General features: G+C 45.7%; 1 protein-coding gene across 2 annotated transcripts in view; it reads right to left on the reverse strand.

The window, feature by feature from the left end:
• Nucleotides 1–19,187, reverse strand: part of LOC139268533 (peroxiredoxin-1-like) — an 89,260-nt gene that overhangs the window by 41,538 nt on the left and 28,535 nt on the right. Inside the window, exon 2 of one of the 2 annotated variants that reach the window (XM_070886819.1) lies at nt 17,921–18,037. The exons of the other annotated variant lie outside the window; for it this stretch is intronic. Coding sequence (XP_070742920.1) covers nt 17,921–18,026 — 106 coding nt within the window. The 5' untranslated portion in view covers nt 18,027–18,037. The remainder of the gene's footprint in view (nt 1–17,920; nt 18,038–19,187) is intronic. 2 annotated transcript variants of the gene reach the window in all.

The raw sequence follows: 19,187 nt of genomic DNA on the forward strand, positions 1-19,187 counted from the left end.
CCTCCTCATCAGTCTGCAACCTCCTCCATAACCCTTATAACTCTGCTCAATAAACTCTCTCATATCTGGTTCCTCCATTAGACAGGTTGTCAGCAATACAGCCAGAGATAATACAGGCCCCATTCTTTTTAAATCTCCACAATATTTCTCGATTAAACAAATATATCTAAAATGCCTTCTATCTTAATAAGGTACTCAGTAACAATAAAAATACCTTTTCCAATCTAAATCTCACCGTAAAATCAATATTCACCTCAGAAATACAGAGGTGCTGCTTTAGCTGACAGTTCCCGATTTCCAAACTGACAGATCTGTGCATTCCGCCAACTTAACATCACGCATAAAACCACCTTTTCCAGGACGGTATGCAGCTCTGATGGTATGTCGGCGGTAAGCGATGAAAATCGGGACTTTTTGGGCGGTATGCGGGCGGTCCTGCACAGCGGACGGTGTGCATATCGCTTGGCGGTATGTCAATGATGAATATTCTGCCGAGCAGTATGTCGGTGTTTTTGACCAAAATCACAATTTTGGACGGTTCGCCAGCGGTATGTCAACCAATTTCAGCCCCCTAATGTTTTGGGCATTCCTGACAAGAAAAATGAATGCAATCACTGCAGTGACTTGGTGCTTACATAGCGTTGCCCGAATGCTGTCTCTGGATTCCTGTCAGTGTTTGACTGCACTGTAATGAATCATTCCAAATGAATTAGCATTCAATTCAGGGTCATTTGATGACATCAAGGCCTGCTACCTGTTTACACAGATCATGGGTCAAGTGCAGGCTGCCCCTATAAAAGTTGGTGCCGAGTAAAGAAAGCTATGTCTGAGAGTGCACTTTAAATAAACGTCTAAGAAGCAATTAGTGCAGCAGTCATGATTCTACATTTAGATATGTTTGGTGTTGCAAAATGATCTTAGTATTTTTGTCAGTTGATTGTTGTGGGTGCAGTGTGAACTGTTTAAACCCCACATTCTCCATCAAAACAATGGGGGTTTTGGCTTATAAGGAAAGAAAAGACTTGCCCTTATATAGCGCTTTTCATGACCACCAGATGTCTGCAAGCATTTTACAGCCAATGAAGTACTTTTCAAATGTAGTCACTGTTGTAATGTAGGCAATGTGGCAGCCAATTTGCAAACAAGGTCTCACAAATGTGATAATGACCAGATAATCTGTTTTTGTAGATTGGATAAATATTGACCAGGACTCTGGAGATAACTCCCCTGTTCTTCTTCAAAATAGTGCCATGGAATCTTTTACGTCCACCTGAGAGAGCAGACGAAGCATCAGTTTAACTTCTCATCCGAAAGACAGCACCTCCGACAGTGCAGCACTCCCTCAGCACTGCACTGGAGTGTCAGCCTAGATTTTTGAACTCAAGGAAGATAAACCGGAAGCTCTTCTGAATGCCAGGAAGGTGCAAAATCACAGGAGGAGGAAGGCACCTACCTATTCACTGTTACTCTACCGTCTGGATTTATTGGGCTAGAAATTCATGAACTTGCCGCCATTCTGTAGCGCCATGAAATGATGGAAAAATGACGGCGGCCACTCTTTCACCAGCTGGTGCCACGTCCCGCGGTGACCGCCATTTTCCTCCTTCTCTTTGCCAGTAACTGCCAGCGCCCTGGGAAAAAAAATGCAGGATGGTGACGTCAATCGACGTGCAACGCCGACTTAACATCACTACTCAGAACTTCGACCCTAGCGCTGAATTCAGCACTAGGTCCCTAAGCATGCCAAGCAGGCTGACAGTGGCGATGTCAGCACTTCTTAAAGGTAACATAGAAACTCAGATTTCAGCAGAGAAAAAAAACTGAAACATAGAAAATAGGTTAGCAGCAGGCCATTCAGTCTTTCGAGCCTGCACCACCATTCAATAAGATCATGGCTGATCATTCAACTTCAGTACCCCTTTCCTGCTTTCTCTCCATACCCCTTGATCCCTTTAGCCTTAAGGGCCACATCTAACTCCCTTTTGAATATATCTAACGAACTGGCCTCATCAACTTTCTGCGGTAGAGAATTCCACAGGTTAACAACTCTCTGGGTGAAGAAGTTTCTCCTCATCTCGGTCCTAAATGGCTTACCCCTCATCCTTAGACTGTCACCCCTGGTTCTGGACTTCCCCAACATCGGAATATTCTTCCTGCCTCTAACCTGTCCAATCGCATCAGAATTTTGTATGTTTCCAAGAGATCCCCTCTCATTCTTCTAAATTCCAGTGAATACAAGCCCAGTCGATCCAGTTTTTCCTCATATGTCAGTCCTGCCATCCTGGGAATCAGTCTGGTGAACTTTCGCTGCACTCACTCAATAGCAAGAACGTCCTTCCTCAGATTAGGAGACCAATACTGAATACAATATTCAAGGTGTGGCCTCACCAAGGCCCTCTACAACTGCAGTAAGACCTCCCTGTTCCAACTGCAGTAAGACTTCCCTGTTCCCGGAATGGCGGGACTGACATATCAAGAAAGACTGGGCTTGTATTCACTGGAGTTCAGAAGAATGAGAGGTGATTTCATAGAAACGTTGAAAATTCTGACGGGTTTAGACAGGTTAGATGCAGGAAGAATGTTCCCAATGTTGGGGAAGTCCAGAACCAGGGGTCACAGTCTAAGGATAAGGGGTAAGCCATTTAGGACCGAGATGAGGAGAAACTTCTTCAACCAGAGAGTGGTGAACCTGGGGAATTCTCTACCATAAAGTTGTTGAGGACAATTGTCTAAATATATTCAAAAAGAAGTTAGATGTAGTCCTTACTACTAGGGGGATGAAGGGGTGTGGCGAGAAAGCAGGAATAGGGTACTGAAGTTGCATGTTCAGCCATGAACTCATTGAATGGCGGTGCAGGCTCGAAGGGCCGAATGGCCTACTCCTGCACTTATTTTCTAGATTTCTATACTCAAATCCTCTCGCTATGAAGGCCAACATGCCATTTGCCTTCTTCACCGCCTGCTGTATCTGCATGCCAGCTTTCAATGACTGATGTACCATGACACCCAGGTCTCGTTGCAGCTCCCCTTTTCCTAATCTGTCACCATTCAGATTATATTCTGCCTTCCTGTTTTTGCCACCAAAGTGGATAACCTTACATTTATCCACATTATACTGCATCTGCCATGCATTTGCCCACTCACCTAACCTGAACTAACCTGTCCAAGTCATCCTGCAGCCTCCTAGCATCCTCCTCACAGCTCACACCGCCACCCAGCTTAGTGTCATCTGAAAATTTGGAGATATCACATTCAATTCCTTCATTTAAAACATTAATGTATATTGTAAATAGCTGGCGTCCCAGCACTGAATCCTGCAACACCCGACTAGTTACTGCCTGCCATTCTGAAAAGGACCCGTTTATTCTCTGCTTCCTGTCTGCCAACCAGTTCTCTATCCTCGTCAATACATAATCTCCAATACCATGTGCTTTAATTTTGCACACCAATCTCTTGTGTGGGACCTTGTCAAAAGCCTTTTCAAAGTCCAAATACACATCCACTGGTTCTTCCTTGTCCATTCTACTTGTTACATCCTCAAAAAATTTGAGAAGATTTGTCAAGCATGATTTACCTTCCATAAATCCATGCTGACTTGGATTGATCCTGTCACTGCTTTCCGAATGTTCTGTTATTTGTTCAATTGGTCTGCCATTTCTTTGTTCCCCATTATAAATTCACCTGATTCTGACTGCAAGGGATCTACGTTTGTCTTCACTAATCTTTTTCTCTTCACATATATATAGAAGCTTTCGCAGTCAGTTTTTATGTAACCTGCAAGCTTACTCTCATACTCTATTTTCCCCCTAATTAAACCCTTTGTCCTCCGCTGCTGAATTCTAAATTGCTCCCAGTCCTCAGGTTTGCTGCTTTTTCTGGCCAATTTATATGCCTCTTCCTTGCATTTAACACTATCCCTAATTTCCCTTGTTAGCCACGGTTGAGCCACCTTCCCCGTTTTATTTTTACGCCAGACAGCGATGTACAATTGTTGAAGTTCATTCATGTGATATCTGAATGTCGGCCATTGCCTATCTACCGTCAACTCTTTAAGTATCATTTGCCAGTCTATCCAAGCCAATTAACGTCTCATATCATTGAAGTTACCTTTCCTTAAATTCAGGACCCTAGTCTCTGAATTAACTGTCACTCTGCACCTTAATAAAGAAATCTACCATATTATGGTCACTCTTCCCCAAGGGGCCTCGCACAACAAGATTGCTAATTAGTCCTCTCTCATTACACAACACCCAGTCTAGGATGGCCAGCCCTCTAGTTGGTTCCTCGACATATTGGTCTGGAAAACCATCCCTTATACACTCCAGGAAATCGTCCTCCACCGTATTGTTACCAGTTTGGTTAGCCCAATCTATATGTAGATTAAAGTCGCCCATGATAACTACTGTACCTTTAGTGCACGTATTGTGCCCTAAACACAGATGAGGCTGCACACAGGGAGGTTAAAGTAACAGTGACTGCAGTCTTTATTAAGACACTCCAGAGTGAGGAACAGGCCTTAGGGGCCGGCTTATATAGTGTTCCCAAGGGATGCTGGGATCCCTTGGAACTTCAGGGGATGAGCTCCCTGGTGGCGGAACATGGGAGTGCATGCTTTACAGATACACATCACTCCCCATCCAAAGTCAAAGTAAAAACTATTTACAAGGTGAGGCGGTCGGGAGCCTTTCTTTCCCTGGTGGACTGCCTCGGTACAAATGTCTGTTCTGGTGTGTTGGCTGTGCCCTCGCTGGGCTGGCGTGTTGTTGGCCCTGCAGGGCTGCTAGGTGAGCCTGGCCTTGCTGGGCTGTTGGGTGTGATGGGTTCGATTTCCGGGCCCGGGGTGGTGTCGTTGATCCTTTGGGTGTGTGATGTGGGCTCGAAAAAGGTGGTGTCTGCTGTGGGTTGTTCAGGGCAGTCTGTGAACCGCAGCCTCGTTTGGTCCAGGTGCTTTCTGCAAATTTGTCCGTTGTCTAGTTTGACTACAAACACCCTATTCCCTTCTTTAGCTATCACCGTGCCCGCAATCCACTTGGGCATGTCCATAGTTTAGCACATACACAGGGTCATTCAGATCAATTTCCCGTGACACAGTGGCGCGACCATCGTTTACATTTTGTTGCTGCCGCCTGCTCTCTACCTCATCATGCAGGTTGGGGTGAACCAGCGAGTTTTAAGTGTCCTTTTCATGAGTAGCTCAGCCGGGGGCACCCCTGTGAGCGAGTGGGGTCTCGTGCGGTAACTGAGCAGTACAGGCAGGTTTGGAGTGAGCCTTCTGTGACTCGGTTAAGGCTCTGTTTGATTGTTTGTACTGCCCGCTCTGCCTGCCCATTGGAGGCTGGTTTAAACGGGGCCGAGGAGACATGTTTGATCCTATTGTGGGTCATGAATTCTTTAAATTCGGCACTGGTGAAACATGGCCCATTGTCACTGACCAGTATGTCACGCAGGCCGTGGGTGGCAAACATGGCCCTCAGGCTTTCAATGATGGCGGTGGCGGTGCTTCCCAACATTATTTCACATTCAATCCATTTTGAAAAAGCATCCACCACCACCGGGAACATTTTACCGAGAAACAGGCCCGCATAGTCAACATGGATCCTCGACCATGGTTTGGAGGGCCAGGACCACAAACTTAGTGGTGTCCCTCTGGGCGTGTTGCGCAACTGAGCACACACGCTGCATTGCCGTACACAGGACTCTTAAGTCAGAGTCGATACCAGGCCACCACACGTGGGATCTGGCTATCGCTTTCATCATTACTATATCCGGGTGTGTGCTGTGTAGATCCGAGATGAACATCTCCCTGCCCTTTTTGGGTAACACTACGCGGTTACCCCACAACAGGCAGTCTGCTTGAATGGACAGCTCGTCCTTTCGCCGCTGGAACGGCTTGATTAGCTCTTGCATTTCAACTAGGGACAGCAGAGGATCTTGGCTGGTCCAAGTCCTAATCTGGTGGGCTGTGACAGGTGATTTATCATTTTCAAACACTTCCATGACCATGAACAAGTCTGCGGGCCGCGCCACCATCAACAAGTTTGCAGTCTGAGCCATTTCCACCACCGTGGTGGGAAATGGTAGCCGACTAAGAACATCCGCACAGTTCTCGGTGCCTGGCCAGTGGCGGATGGTATAGTCATACGCTGATAGCGCGAGTGCCCACCTTTGTATACAGGCTGAGGCAATCGTATTCATCCCCTTGTTTTCAGCGAACAGGGATGTGAGGGGCTTGCGATCGGTTTCCAGCTCAAATTTGAGGCCAAACAGGTACTGATGCATTTTCTTTACCCCGAACACACATGCTAATGCCTCTTTCTCAATCATGCTGTCGGCCTTCTTGGCCTTAAGACTAGCTTCTGGAAGCATAGGCAACAGGTTGCAACTTCCCCGCAACGTTAGCTTGTTGTAAAATACACACCCGACTCCGTACAATGACGCGTTACATGCTAGCACAAGTCATTTACACAGGTTATACAATACAAGTAGCTTGTTAGAGCATAAAATGTTTCTGGCTTTCTCAAAAGCAATTACTTGTTTTTTTTCCCAATACTCAGTTCTCACCTTTGCGCAATAACACATGTAGGGGCTCTAAGAGGGTGCTTAACCCCGGTAGGAACTTACCAAAATAGTTGAGGAGTCCCAGGAACGACCGCAGCTCTGTGACGTTCTGTGGCCTGGGCGCGTTCCTGATAGCCTCTGTCTTGACGCCTGTGGGCCGAATGCCGTCCGCCGTGACCTTTCTCCCCCAAAACTCCACTTCTGTTGCCATGAAGAAGCATTTCGACCTCTTCAGCCGCAGCCCTACGCGATCCAGTCGCTGGAGGACCTCCTCCAGGTTTTGTAGGTGCTCGATGGTGTCCCGACCCGTGACCAGTATGTCGTCCTGAAAGACCACCGTGTGTGGTAACGACTTGAGTAGGCTCTCCATGTTTCTCTGGAAGATCGCTGCAGCCGACCGAATTCTAAACGGGCATCTGTTGTAAATGAACAGTCCCTTGTGCGTGTTGATGCAGATGAGGCCCTTCGAAGGCTCCTCCAGCTTCTGTGTCATATTGGCCGAAGTCAGGTCGAGCTTGGTGAACGTCTTGCCTCCTGCCAGCGTCGCAAATAGGTCGTCTGCCTTAGGTAGTGGGTATTGGTTCTGCAGCGAGAAACGATTAATAGTTACGTTATAGTCGCGGCAAATCCTGACCGTGCCACCACTTTTGAGTACTGGAACAATCGGGCAGGCCCACTCGCTGAATTCCACCGGGGAGATGATGCCCTCGCGTTGCAACCTGTCCAGCTCGATTTCCACTCTCTCCCATGTGAGGTACCGCTCGCGCCTTGTGGTGAATGGGTCATGCCTCTGGGACCGAGTGGATCTGCACCTTCGCCCCGGAAAAGTTTCCAATGCCTGGCTCAAAAAGGCAAGGAAATTTGTTAAGAACCTGGGTACATGAGGCCTCATCGACATGTGATAGCGCTCGGATGTCATCCCAGTTCCAGCAGATTTTGCCCAGCCAGCTCCTTCCAAGCAATGTAGGGCCATTGCCCGGGACAATCTAGAGTGGCAGTTCGTACACCGTGCCCTCATAGGTGACCTTGACCATGGCGCTGCCCAGGACAGTGATAAGCTCTTTGGTGTTTGTTCTCAGTTTCGTGTGGATGGGGCTCAGGGCTGGTCTGAGTGTCTTGTTGCACCACAGTCTCTCAAACATCTTTTTACTCATGATGGATTGGCTAGCGCCAGTGTCCAGTTCCATGGCTACGGGTAAGCCATTCAATTTTACGTTTAGCATTATAGGTGGACATTTCGTCAAAAATGTGTGCACCCCATGTACTTCAGCATCTGCCTCCTTTCTGAGGCTCGAAATTGCTTTGATGCATCATGGACCAATCTTCCTCTGCCATGTGGTGGTTAGCAGGTTTTTCAGAGCTTGCAGCTCGTTGGAGGTGCCCCATTGTTCCACAGCTCTTGCAAACATACCCTTTGAAGCGGCATGAATAGGCTGAATGGAAGCCTCCACGCCAACAAGGTGTGAATTGCCTTGCATTCATCCTTTGTTGGAGACTCTCAGTCATCTGGGTCACCTGAGGCATGCTGGCAGTTGCAGACTCGTAGGTTCTTCCCTGTACATTTCTGCTCGCAAACTCAGTTCCAGTTAATTTATGAACATTGCGAGCACTTGTGTGCTGAGAGATTTGTTTGGTGTTATCACTGGTGGACATAAACGCCTGTGCTATCGCAATGGCCTTACTGAGGGTCGGTTTCTCTACAGTCAAAAGTTTTCGTAGGATGGTCTCGTGGCCAATGCCCAGTACAAAAAAGTCTCTGAGCATTTGTTCCAGGTAGCCATCAAACTCACAATGTCCTGCAAGTCGCCTTAGCTCGGCGACATAGCTCGCCACTTCCTGACCTTCAGATCGCTGGCACGTGTGGAACCGATACCTCGCCATCAGCACGCTCTCCCTCGGATTAAGATGCTCCCGAACCAGTGTACACAGCTCCTCGTACGACTTATCTGTGGGTTTCACCAGAGCCAGAACATTCTTCATGAGGCTGTAGGTCGGTGCCCCGCAGACTGTGAGGACCGCTCTCCTTTTTGCAGCGCTTCCTTCTCCGTCCAGCTCGTTGGCTACAAAGTACTGGTCTAGCCGTTCGACATAGGCTTCCCAGTCCTCACCCTCCGAGAACTTCTCCAGGATGTCCAGTTTGCTGCATCTTTGCATTGGATTCGTATTCTCGTCGGCAGTTATTGTGTTCCTAACACAGATGAGGCTGCACACAGGGAGGTTAAAGTAACAGTGACCTCAGTCTTTAATAAGACACTCCATAGTGAGGAACAGGCCTTCGGGGCCGGCTTATATACAGTGCTCCCAAGGGATGCTGGGATCCCTTGGGACTTCAGGGGATGAGCTCCCTGGTGGCGGAACATGGGAGTGCATGCTTTACAGATACACAACAGCACGCATCCCTAATTTCTTGTTTGATGCCATCCCCAACCTCCCTACTACTGTTTGGTGGTCTGTACACAACTCCCACTAGCGTTTTCTGCCCTTTGGTATTCCGCAGCTCTACCCATACAGATTCCACATCATCCAAGCTAATGTCCTTTCTTACTATTGCGTTAATTTCCTCTTTAACCAGCAACGCTACCCCACCTCCTTTTCCTTTCTGTCTATCCTTCCTGAATGTTGAATACCCCTGGATGTTGAGTTCCCAGCCTTGGTCACCCTGGAGCCATGTCTCCGTAATCCCAACATATATAATATTCGTTAATAATTGCCTGCGCAGTTAATTCATCCACCTTATTACGAATACTCCTTGCATTGAGACACATAGCCTCAGGCTTGTCTTTTTAACACCCTTTGTCCCTTTAGAATTATGCTGTAATGTGGCCCTTTTTGATTTTTGCCTTGGATTTCTCTACCCTCCACTTTTACTTTTCTCCTTTCTATCTTTTGCTTCTGTCCCCATTTTACTTCCCTCTGTCTCCCTGCATAGATTCCCTGCCATATTAGTTTAACCCCTCCCGACAGCACTAACAAACACTCCTCCTAGGACATCGGTTCCGGTCCTGCCCAGGTACAGGCCATCCGCGTTGTACTGGTCCCACTTCCCCCAGAACCGGTTCCAATGTCCCAGGAATTTGAATCCCTCCCTCTTGCACCATTTCTCAAGCCACGTGTTCATCTTAACTATCCTGCTATTTCTACTCTGACTAGCACGTGGCACTGGTGCAATCCTGAGATTACTACCTTTGAGGACCTACTTTTTAAATTTAACTCCTAGCTCCCTAAATTCAGCTTGTACACACATCTTTCAGGCAAGTTTAGATTTAAGCTTTTGGACTGTTTTTTTTGTTGATTTTATTGAAGTAGTGGCTTGCTGCAATAGATGTTAAAAGTTTTTTTTAAAGTGTGTACGGAGTCCCTGGGTGCCCATTCCCTGGCTTGCTGAGCCATGTGTGTTAGTGCTGAAGCAGTTTTCCCTTTTCTTGAGGTTCAGAAGGGAATTGAGCTTTAAGAGATGAATAACCACATTTGGGACTTCTTTTAAAAAAAAGGCAATAAGGGCTGAAAACTCAATTTTTCATTGTATTTTAATTTGTATTAGTTCTGAGTGCATTGTCTCTTTAATTAATAGTCTTTTTAATTGTCCACAATTTCTTACAAGCTCCACAACCTCGCTCCCAGAGGCGGGGCGAAGCCACTTCAGGATGGGAACTTTGTCTCAGCAGTCTCCACCAACTCCACCAGTAGGGGGTTGCACAGAAGGTTATTCTCCTTCGCCGTTAACTCACTTTCTAAAGTTCAGCAAAGGGGTTGTGCAAAAGTTAAGCAACCTGTTTCAGGAAGACTTGGAGTCATGCAGCAGGGTTGACACGGCACTGACAGTTGCAGTGAGGTAACTACAGCTTTGACTTAGGGTGGAATCAAGTGGGCCATGGGAGACACAGCTAACATTAGCTAGTTAGTAGTGCATTGAGCATTCACCAAGTGGCCACAGCATCACCTTTCCCATGAATCCCAGGGATCAGCGAGCCAAAGCACTTGCTTTTTTTCCACACCACTGGCTTCCCGGGATTGATCAATGACATACACATTAGCTTCATGCTCCTCTGTAAACAAGTGCCCCTTATATGAATAGAAAGAGTTCCTGATCTATGAATATCCAGCTTGTCATTGGGAAAATGCTGGAGTACATTATTAAGGGAGTAGTAGCAGGTCATTTAGAAAATCATAATACAGTCAAGCAGAGTCAGTTTATGAAAGGAAAATCATGTCTGACAAATTTGCTGGAGTTCTTTGAAGATAGAACAAGCACGGTGGATAAAGGGGAACCAGTGCACAGGTTGGACGTCCCTTATCCGGGGCTCCCTTAACCGGCACCACCATTCGTCCAGCATGATTCCGGCGGTCGGGGGTGCATGCACAGAACGCAGCCGGCCTCCACCCCAACTTTGGGCCCGCGCCGACACTCGTCCCGCTGAGGCCACGCCCGGGGTGCCGACCTCCTCCTCCCCACCCCCGGTAGTAGCAGGACATTTAGAAAATCTTAAAAGTCAGAGTCAACATGATTTTCTGAAAGAGAAATCATGTTTGACAAATTTGCTGGCGTACTTTGAGGATAAAGGGGAACCAGTCAATGTTGTTTATTTGGATTTCCAGAAGGCATTCGATAAGGTGCCACATAAAAGGTTACCGCACAAGATAAGAACTCACGGGATTGGGGGTAACATATTAGCATGGAGAGAGGATTGGCTAATTAACAGAAAATAGAGAGTCGGGATAAATGAGTAATTTTCTGGATGGCAAACTATAACTAGTGGGGTGCCACAGATATCAGTGCTGGGGCCTCAACTACTTACAAACTATATTAATGACTTGGATGAAGGAACCGAGTGTAAAGTAGCCAAATTTGCTCATGATACAAAGATAGCAAGTTGTGAGGATGCAAAGAATCTGCAAAGGGATATAGATAGGCTAAGTGAGTGGGCAAACATTTGGCAGATGGAGTATAATGTGGGAAAATGTGAGGTTATCCACTTTGTTAGAAAAAGAAAATTATTATTTAAATGCGCGAGATTACAAAATGTTGCGATACAGAGGGATCTGGGTGTTCTTATACATGAAACACAAAAGTTAGTATGCAGGTACAGCAAGTAATTAGGAAAGCAAATGAAATGTTGGCCTTTAGTGCAAGGGGGATGGAGTATAAAAGTAGGGAAGTCCTGCTACAGTTATACAGGATATTGATGAGACCACACCTGGAATACTGCATACAGTTTTGGTCTCCTTATTTAAGGAAAGATATACTTGCATTGGAGACTGTTCAGAGAAGGTTTATGAGGTTGATTTCCAAGATGAAGGAGTTGTCTTATGAAGAAAGGTTGAACCTGTTGGAGTTTAGAAGAATGAGAGGTGATCTTATTGAAACTTATAAGATTCTGAGGGGGCTTGACAGGGTAGATGCAGAGAGGATGTTTCCCCTCGTGGGGGAATCTAGAACTAGGGAGCATAGTTTCACAATAAGGGGTCGCCTTTTTAAAACAATGAGGAGGAATTTCTTCTCTCAGAGGGTAATGAATCTTTGGAATTCTTTACCCCAGGGAGCTGTGGAGGCTGGGTCATTAAATATATAAGGTGGAGATAAGACAGATTTTTGAACAATAAGGGAATTAAGGGTTATGGGGAGCGGGCAGGGAAGTGGAGTTGAAGCCATGATCTTATTAAATGGCGGAGCAGGCTCGAGGGACCAAATGGCCTACTCCTGCTATTTCTTATGTTCTTATGTTTGTGTGCATAAGATCATACAGCTGAAAATGACATTCCCCTGCTGCACACATTTTGAGACATGCTCTTAAACGGACTATCTCGGTCCCCAAGGATGGATGGGCTCTGCGGTGATGCTTGTCTGTGTAAGATACAGTAAAGAGGTGCAAATAAGGTGGTCTTGAGATGGCCGTACTGCAACTAATGCTCCCATTGTTCAAGGTTACCCACAAAGTGAAGGATTGGCTTCTGGGCACACGGTTTAAGGGATCTAGCAGTTTAAAGGCACAGTGGCTAGAGGGTTGATTTATTTTTTCCATTTTTGCTGCTTGAGCTGTGCCTGCCAGATTACTGTTCATACCTAAAATGTTGCTGCCATCTTAGTCCTGCTGTCTCTCATGTGCCTGCCAGATTATTGTTGATCCCTGAACTGGGTTTACTAGATTATTGCTATTGCCTCAACGAGGTCTACTTGGGGCCGCTGGAAATTGTACTCTTAAAAAGATTGCATACAGCAATGAAGGAAGAAACAATACTGCCACAACTGTTGAGATTTTTTTTTAAGGAAGTGGAGTGCAGAAGGGAAGTTCTGCTCATTCATGGTTGCAAGATATGTATGATGAAGAGCTTGGCAGATTTAGGATTATTTCTGCTATACACCAACTAGTAGTAGCACCATCTCATGCCTCTTATTTATTCCTTTCCTTTCTCTATCCAGGACTGTCCATGAAGCTCTACTTGGCACCACTTACCTTGTCCAATCACATTCTAAACAAGGACCCCAAGACAATCTGTAAACAACTCCTTCTCTGACTAGCACCTTGATGCTGCATCTTTTTGCCCTTACCAACCCTATGGAGTGCATCTTCACACATGGGTGTGGGTACATTCTAAGCAGACAAACGCACAGTTCCCATCTCTTCGTCTAGTTTTATAGGAGGAAGCCATGAGCAACATAATGCAGCTGTCTGCTCCTGTTGGGGGGACAGTGACAATCCATGATCTTACCCCATATGAAGAGCATGCTCTGCAAGTCTAGGGTTGTAGTTTTGGAGGAGTTGGTGAAATAGGCATGGTCTGAACTAAAGGTCTGTATTAGACTGCTCCTTCTTTCATGCTCCATCCTACATATTCTCATTGATATCCAACCTGCCATACATTGCTAAGTAGCTGGCATAGTATAGCCAAAGGCAACTCTTCAGCAAGTACCTCTGAGAACATTCTCCTGACATTTTTGTCTTTCTGTCTCTTTAGTTGTGCTGCCATTAGTTGCAGTAAGGCCATCCCAAGACCACCTTATTTGCACCCCTTTACTGTGAACTTAAGGAAAGGTAACTTCGATGGTTTGAGGTGTGAATTGGCTAGAATAGACTGACAAATGAACTTAAAGGGTTGACGGTGCATAGGCAATGGCAGACATTTAAAGATCACATGGATGAACTTCAGCAATTGTACATCCCTGTTCAGAGTAAAAATAAAACCGGGAAGGTGGCTCAACCGTGGCTAACAAGGGAAATTAAGGATAGTGTTAAATCCAAGGAAGAGGCATATAAATTGTCCAGAAAAAGCAACAAACCCGAGGACTGGGAGAAATTTAGAATTCAGCAGAGGAGGACAAAGGGTTTAATTAAGAGGGGGAAAATAGAGTACGAGAAGAAGCTTGCCGGAAACATAAAAAGTGACTGCAAAAGCTTCTATAGATATGTGAAGAGAAAAAGATTATTGAAGACAAACGTAGGTCCCTTGCAGTCTGATTCAGGTGAAATTATAATGGGGTACAAAGAAATGGCAGACCAATTGAACAAATACTTTGGTTCTGTCTTCATGAAGGAAGACACAAATAACCTTCCGGAAGTACGAGGGGACCGAGGGTCTAGTGAGAAGGAGGAACTGAAGGATATCCTTATTAGGCGGGAAATTGTGTTAGGGAAATTGATGGGATTGAAGGCCGATAAATTCCCGGGGCCTGATAGTCTGCATCCCAAAGTACTTAAGGAAGTGGCCCTAGAAATAGTGGATGCATTGGTGATTAATTTCCAACAGTCTATCGACTCTGGATCAGTTCCTGTGGACTGGTGGGTAGCTAATGTAACACCACTTTTTAAAAAGGGAGGGAGAGAGAAAGCGGGTAATTATAGACCGGTTAGCCTGACATCAGTAGTGGGGAAAATGTTGGAATCAATTATTAAGGATGAAATAACAGCGCATTTGGAAAGCAGTGACAGGATCGGTCCAAGTCAGCATGGATTTATGAAGGGAAAATCATGCTTGACAAATCTTCTGGAATTTTTTGAGGATGTAACTAGTTGAGTGGACAAGGAAGAACCATTGGATGTGGTGTATTCGGACTTTCAAAAGGCTTTTGACAAGGTCCCACACAAGAGATTGGTGTGCAAAATCAAAGCACATGGTATTGGGGTAATGTACTGACGTGGTTAGAGAACTGGTTGGCAGACAGGAAGCAGAGTCGGGATAAACGGGTCCTTTTCAGAATGGCAGGCAGTGACTAGTGGAGTGCCGCAGGGCTCAGTGCTGGGACCCCAGCTCTTTACAATATACATCTATGATTAGGATGAAGAAGTTGAGTGCAATATCTCTAAGTTTGCAGATGACACTAAACTGGGTGGCGGTGTGAGCTGTGAGGGGGACGTTAGGAGGCTGCAGGGTGACTTGGACAGGTTAGGCGAGTTAGGTGAGCAGATGCAATATAATGTGGATAAATGTGAGGTTATCCACTTTGGGGGCAAAAACACGAAGACAGAATATTATCTGAATGGCGGCAGATTAGGAAAAGGGGAGGTGCAACGAGACCTGGGTGTCATGGTTCATCAGTCATTGAAAGTTGCCGTACAGGTACAGCAGGCGGTGAAGAAGGCAAATGGTATGTTGGGCTTCATAGCTAAGGGATTTGAGTATAGGAGCAGGGAGGTGTTACTGCAGTTGTACAGGGTCTTGGTGAGGCCTCACCTGGAATATTGTGTTCAGTTTTGGTCTCCTAATTTGAGGAAAGACGTTCTTGCTATTGAGGGAGTGCAGCGAAGGTTCACCAGACTGATTCCTGGGATGGCAGGATTGACATATGAGGAGAGACTGGATCAACTGGGCCTTTATACACTGCAGTTTAAAAGGATGAGAGGGGATCTCATAGAAACATATATGATTCTGACGGGACGGGACAGGTTAGATGCGGGTAGAATGTTCCCGATGTTGGGGAAGTCCAGAACCAGGGGACATAGTCTTAGGATAAGGGGTAGGCCATTTAGGACTGAGATGAGGAGAAACTTCTTCACTCAGAGAGTTGTTAACCTGTGGAATTCCCTGCCGCAGAGTTGTTGATGCCAGCTCATTGGATATATTCAAGAGGGAGTTAGATATGGCCGTTACGGCTAAGGGGATCAAGGGGTATGGAGAGAAAGCAGGAAAGGGATACTGAGGGAATGATCAGCCATGATCTTATTGAATGGTGGTGCAGGCTCAAAGGGCCGAATGGCCTACTCCTGCACCTATTTTCTATATATCTTATACAAGCATCACCACAGAGCCACCAAATGGATAAATGCCCAATCACAGATGCAGCACATTGCCTGCTGCACGCCCACATTATGTACAAAATTAAATATTGGCACTGCAAGCCCCTTCCAGGCACGGTGCACTACCAGTGCATTCCGCTGTGGGAGTGCAATCATAAGGGCCCCCCTGTGCAATGCATTGATGCAACAAGTATAGTTAACAATAGGTTGTATTGCAGGTTTTGTAAAGATGACATCAGTAATAAAGCAGATTCATCAGGAAGGACTGCAGCCTACACTCTAATCGACAGGGCACGAGCTCACTGGGGGTAAACTTTGCAAGGCACAGTGCCTTACATGCAGTGGTCAAGATATTAGGTTTGTGGCTGCATGTGCCCTATTTCCAATCCAGTAATATCAGGGCAATAATGAGGCTATGCTAACAACATGCATGGGCCTCACTTCAATCAAATATTTATTGAAAAATTAGGTCTCTTGCCATAATTCCTGAGAGACTGTTCAGTGCATGCTGCTCATCTATTTTATGAAGGCACATTGAAGAGACAAAACGCCCGGATTCCCAATCAGGCTTCTTAATCTTTGAAATTTTTATCCCCATTTACACCTGCAATCTGTCTCACATATTAGATGCCTTTGCTGGAAACTGCAATTTTGTATTTTGGAAATTGGATAAGGCATAAAAACGGGCACGATGTGTGAATACCCCACGTCCATTCCTTCCGATGGAGGCAGCACGCAAACTAGGCCACCAGAGCAGGGTGGTGCCGAGTCCACAGCCCGGCACCCAAAACGGAGTGCAGAGCCGCAAGAGGCGAAGAAGTCGGGCCGACCTGTGAGTCAGCAAAACTGCCGAGATGGTGGTGCAGGGCACTCACGACCGCCCCTTTAACTTCTGCCCCGCGAGCGGATGTTGGCCTGGTTCGCGACCCATGAGGCTGGCGTTGACACCACTCGCGGCAGCCTCGCAGGGTAAAATCCCCCGTGGGATGGAAAGGGATTGGCGCCAAGGGGTTGCCATGCACGGCGATGATGTCATTGGCGGTTGCGCGGTGGCCCAGGGTGCTACTGGCAGAGAGCGCCGCTATCATGGCAGCGCCTCCGCTAACTCCCGCACAATTTCATGGGAGTCTGTAGCACCCCCCACCCCACCTCCCCCGGGTGAAAAGTGTTTCGCACCCCATTAGCGACTCCTCCCCCCCCCCCCCCCCGAGGCGGTAATGAGCATCGCAAAAAGGGGCACATTTCGACCCCCCTGGAATTTTTTTTAAATTGCAACTTCCTAAATAGCTACTGATCTCTAATATTAACAATCTAAGTATCAATACACTACCATATTGTAGACCTTTTACAACCACAGAAGCTGATGAGAAACAAGTCTCTAAGAAATTCAAGAAGATAGTGAAATTATATCCCAGCATCGTTATGTGTTAGCCGTGGCTCAGTTCGTAGCACCCTTGCCTTGGAGTCAGAAGACTTGAGCAGAAAAATCTAGGCAGAGACTCCAGTGCGGTACTGAGGCAATGCTGCACTGACGGAGGAGCCATCTCAGGTGGATGTAAAAGATCCTATGGCACTATTTCGAAGAAGAGCAGGAGAGTTATTCCCGGTGTCATGGCCAATATTTATCCCTCAATTATCACTAAAAAGCAGATTATCTGATCATTATCAAATTGCTGTTTATAGGAGCTTGCTGTGCAAATTGGTAGCTGCTTTTCCTACATTACAAGTGACTATACTTCAAAAGTACTTCAGTGGCTGTAAAGCGCTCTGGGATGTCGGAGGTCACGAAAGGTCATATAAATGCTAAATTTCTTTCTTCTTCCTATCATCATGGTAAGTAGTCAGCAAAATGTTCCAATTTGATCCCAAATTTTAACAGTTACTGCAATTTAATCATAATGACTGCAAGAGTCTGATTTTCAGATCACTTTACAATTCCATGCGGTACATCAAAAGATATGCGCTAAACCTGGCACACTTCATGCTCACAGCTTAAACAATACTTCAGTAAAGGCTTCCAAAATTCTGACTGTGATTTCGAGAAAATAGACATATTATTACAACATTTAAGAAAATTTTAAACCAGTGATTTTGTTTTCTAATTTTACCTAAAACCCTGTCATTATTCTCACCTCTGTATTTAGACAGTATGAGTTGTTCAAATTGTCCATTAGGCATCACAGCAGTGGCTTCAAAATCAGGGGCTAGCTTCCCAATCATAGCTTTTCCAGCAGTCATTCTGAATCAGTCTGAAAAAAATATTTTTAGAATATAGGCTTGTCCTATTAATCTAGCAGATTCTTTGACACCTCGAAGGATCTTTGTTTAATGTATAGACCTTGTAATCTAAGTCATAGTCTTAATACGCACATCCAACATTTAGGAATTCTGGATTATGATAATACCAGCAAGAGTGTGCTAGCCCTGTAGTAGAGAGGAACTGAAAATAGCCTAATTGGCCAGATGAATACTGAGATGTCAGTTTGATTCAGTTGAGTCAGAAAATCACGGAGCCAATCCCGATCCAGAATTGCAGCACATAATCTAGGCTGATACTTCAGTGCAGTAATGAGGAAGTGCAGCATTGTTTCCGATGATACATTAAACGAGGCGCTGTCTAACATAAAAGATTTAATGACACGTTCCCCTGGTGTCCTAGCCAAAATCCATCCATCAACCAGCACTAACAAAAAAACACATTGGCCCAGGTTTTGCTGTAGCAGGGCATCCATCTAACAGCATCTGCCCTTGCAAGTTGTTTTTTAATTTTTGGCGTGGAAAGTTGCTGAAAGTGTGAGCTGATAACGATGCAGCAAGGGAAAAAGGACATCTGGGAGCATACTGGTCAGGGCAACCAACTTAATCTCCTGTTTCTCCTTAATCAATCAGCTTGAAGGATGAGAAATAAACAAAGGAACAACTGAGAAGCATAAATTAGAGTGAATTCAGTATCAAATCAGGTACAGAAAGAGAAATAAAGAGGTAAAGAAAGATTGGACTGAAAGAAAAAGAGATTTTTAAAAATCTTTTAAAATCTCCACCAATACCTGAAGGAATGAGACTCCACACTTTTAATAATTCATTTTTAGGGCCAGTTAAAAGGGTACTTGCACTTGTAATGATAAGACTCAACTTTCTGTAGCGAGTTTAGTACATATCTACGCGCAAATACAGCAACTTCAAACCACTGAATGCATTTCAAATGATAAGGAAGACAATGAAATCCGGTTTTCGCGAAGCTAATGGTGGAGTAGCGCAACTCGAACAGCAAGTTTTGGGTATGGCATTTAACCGCGCATCTGCCCCTCGCCTGAAGTTGCTGTAGCATTTAAGTTTCAATAACGGCGACTGCCATTAGCATCACTGTTGTTTTGACTGCAAAATCTGGGCCTTACACAT

The sequence above is a fragment of the Pristiophorus japonicus genome, chromosome 8 (assembly GCF_044704955.1).
Source record: "Pristiophorus japonicus isolate sPriJap1 chromosome 8, sPriJap1.hap1, whole genome shotgun sequence".
NCBI lineage: Eukaryota > Metazoa > Chordata > Chondrichthyes > Pristiophoridae > Pristiophorus > Pristiophorus japonicus.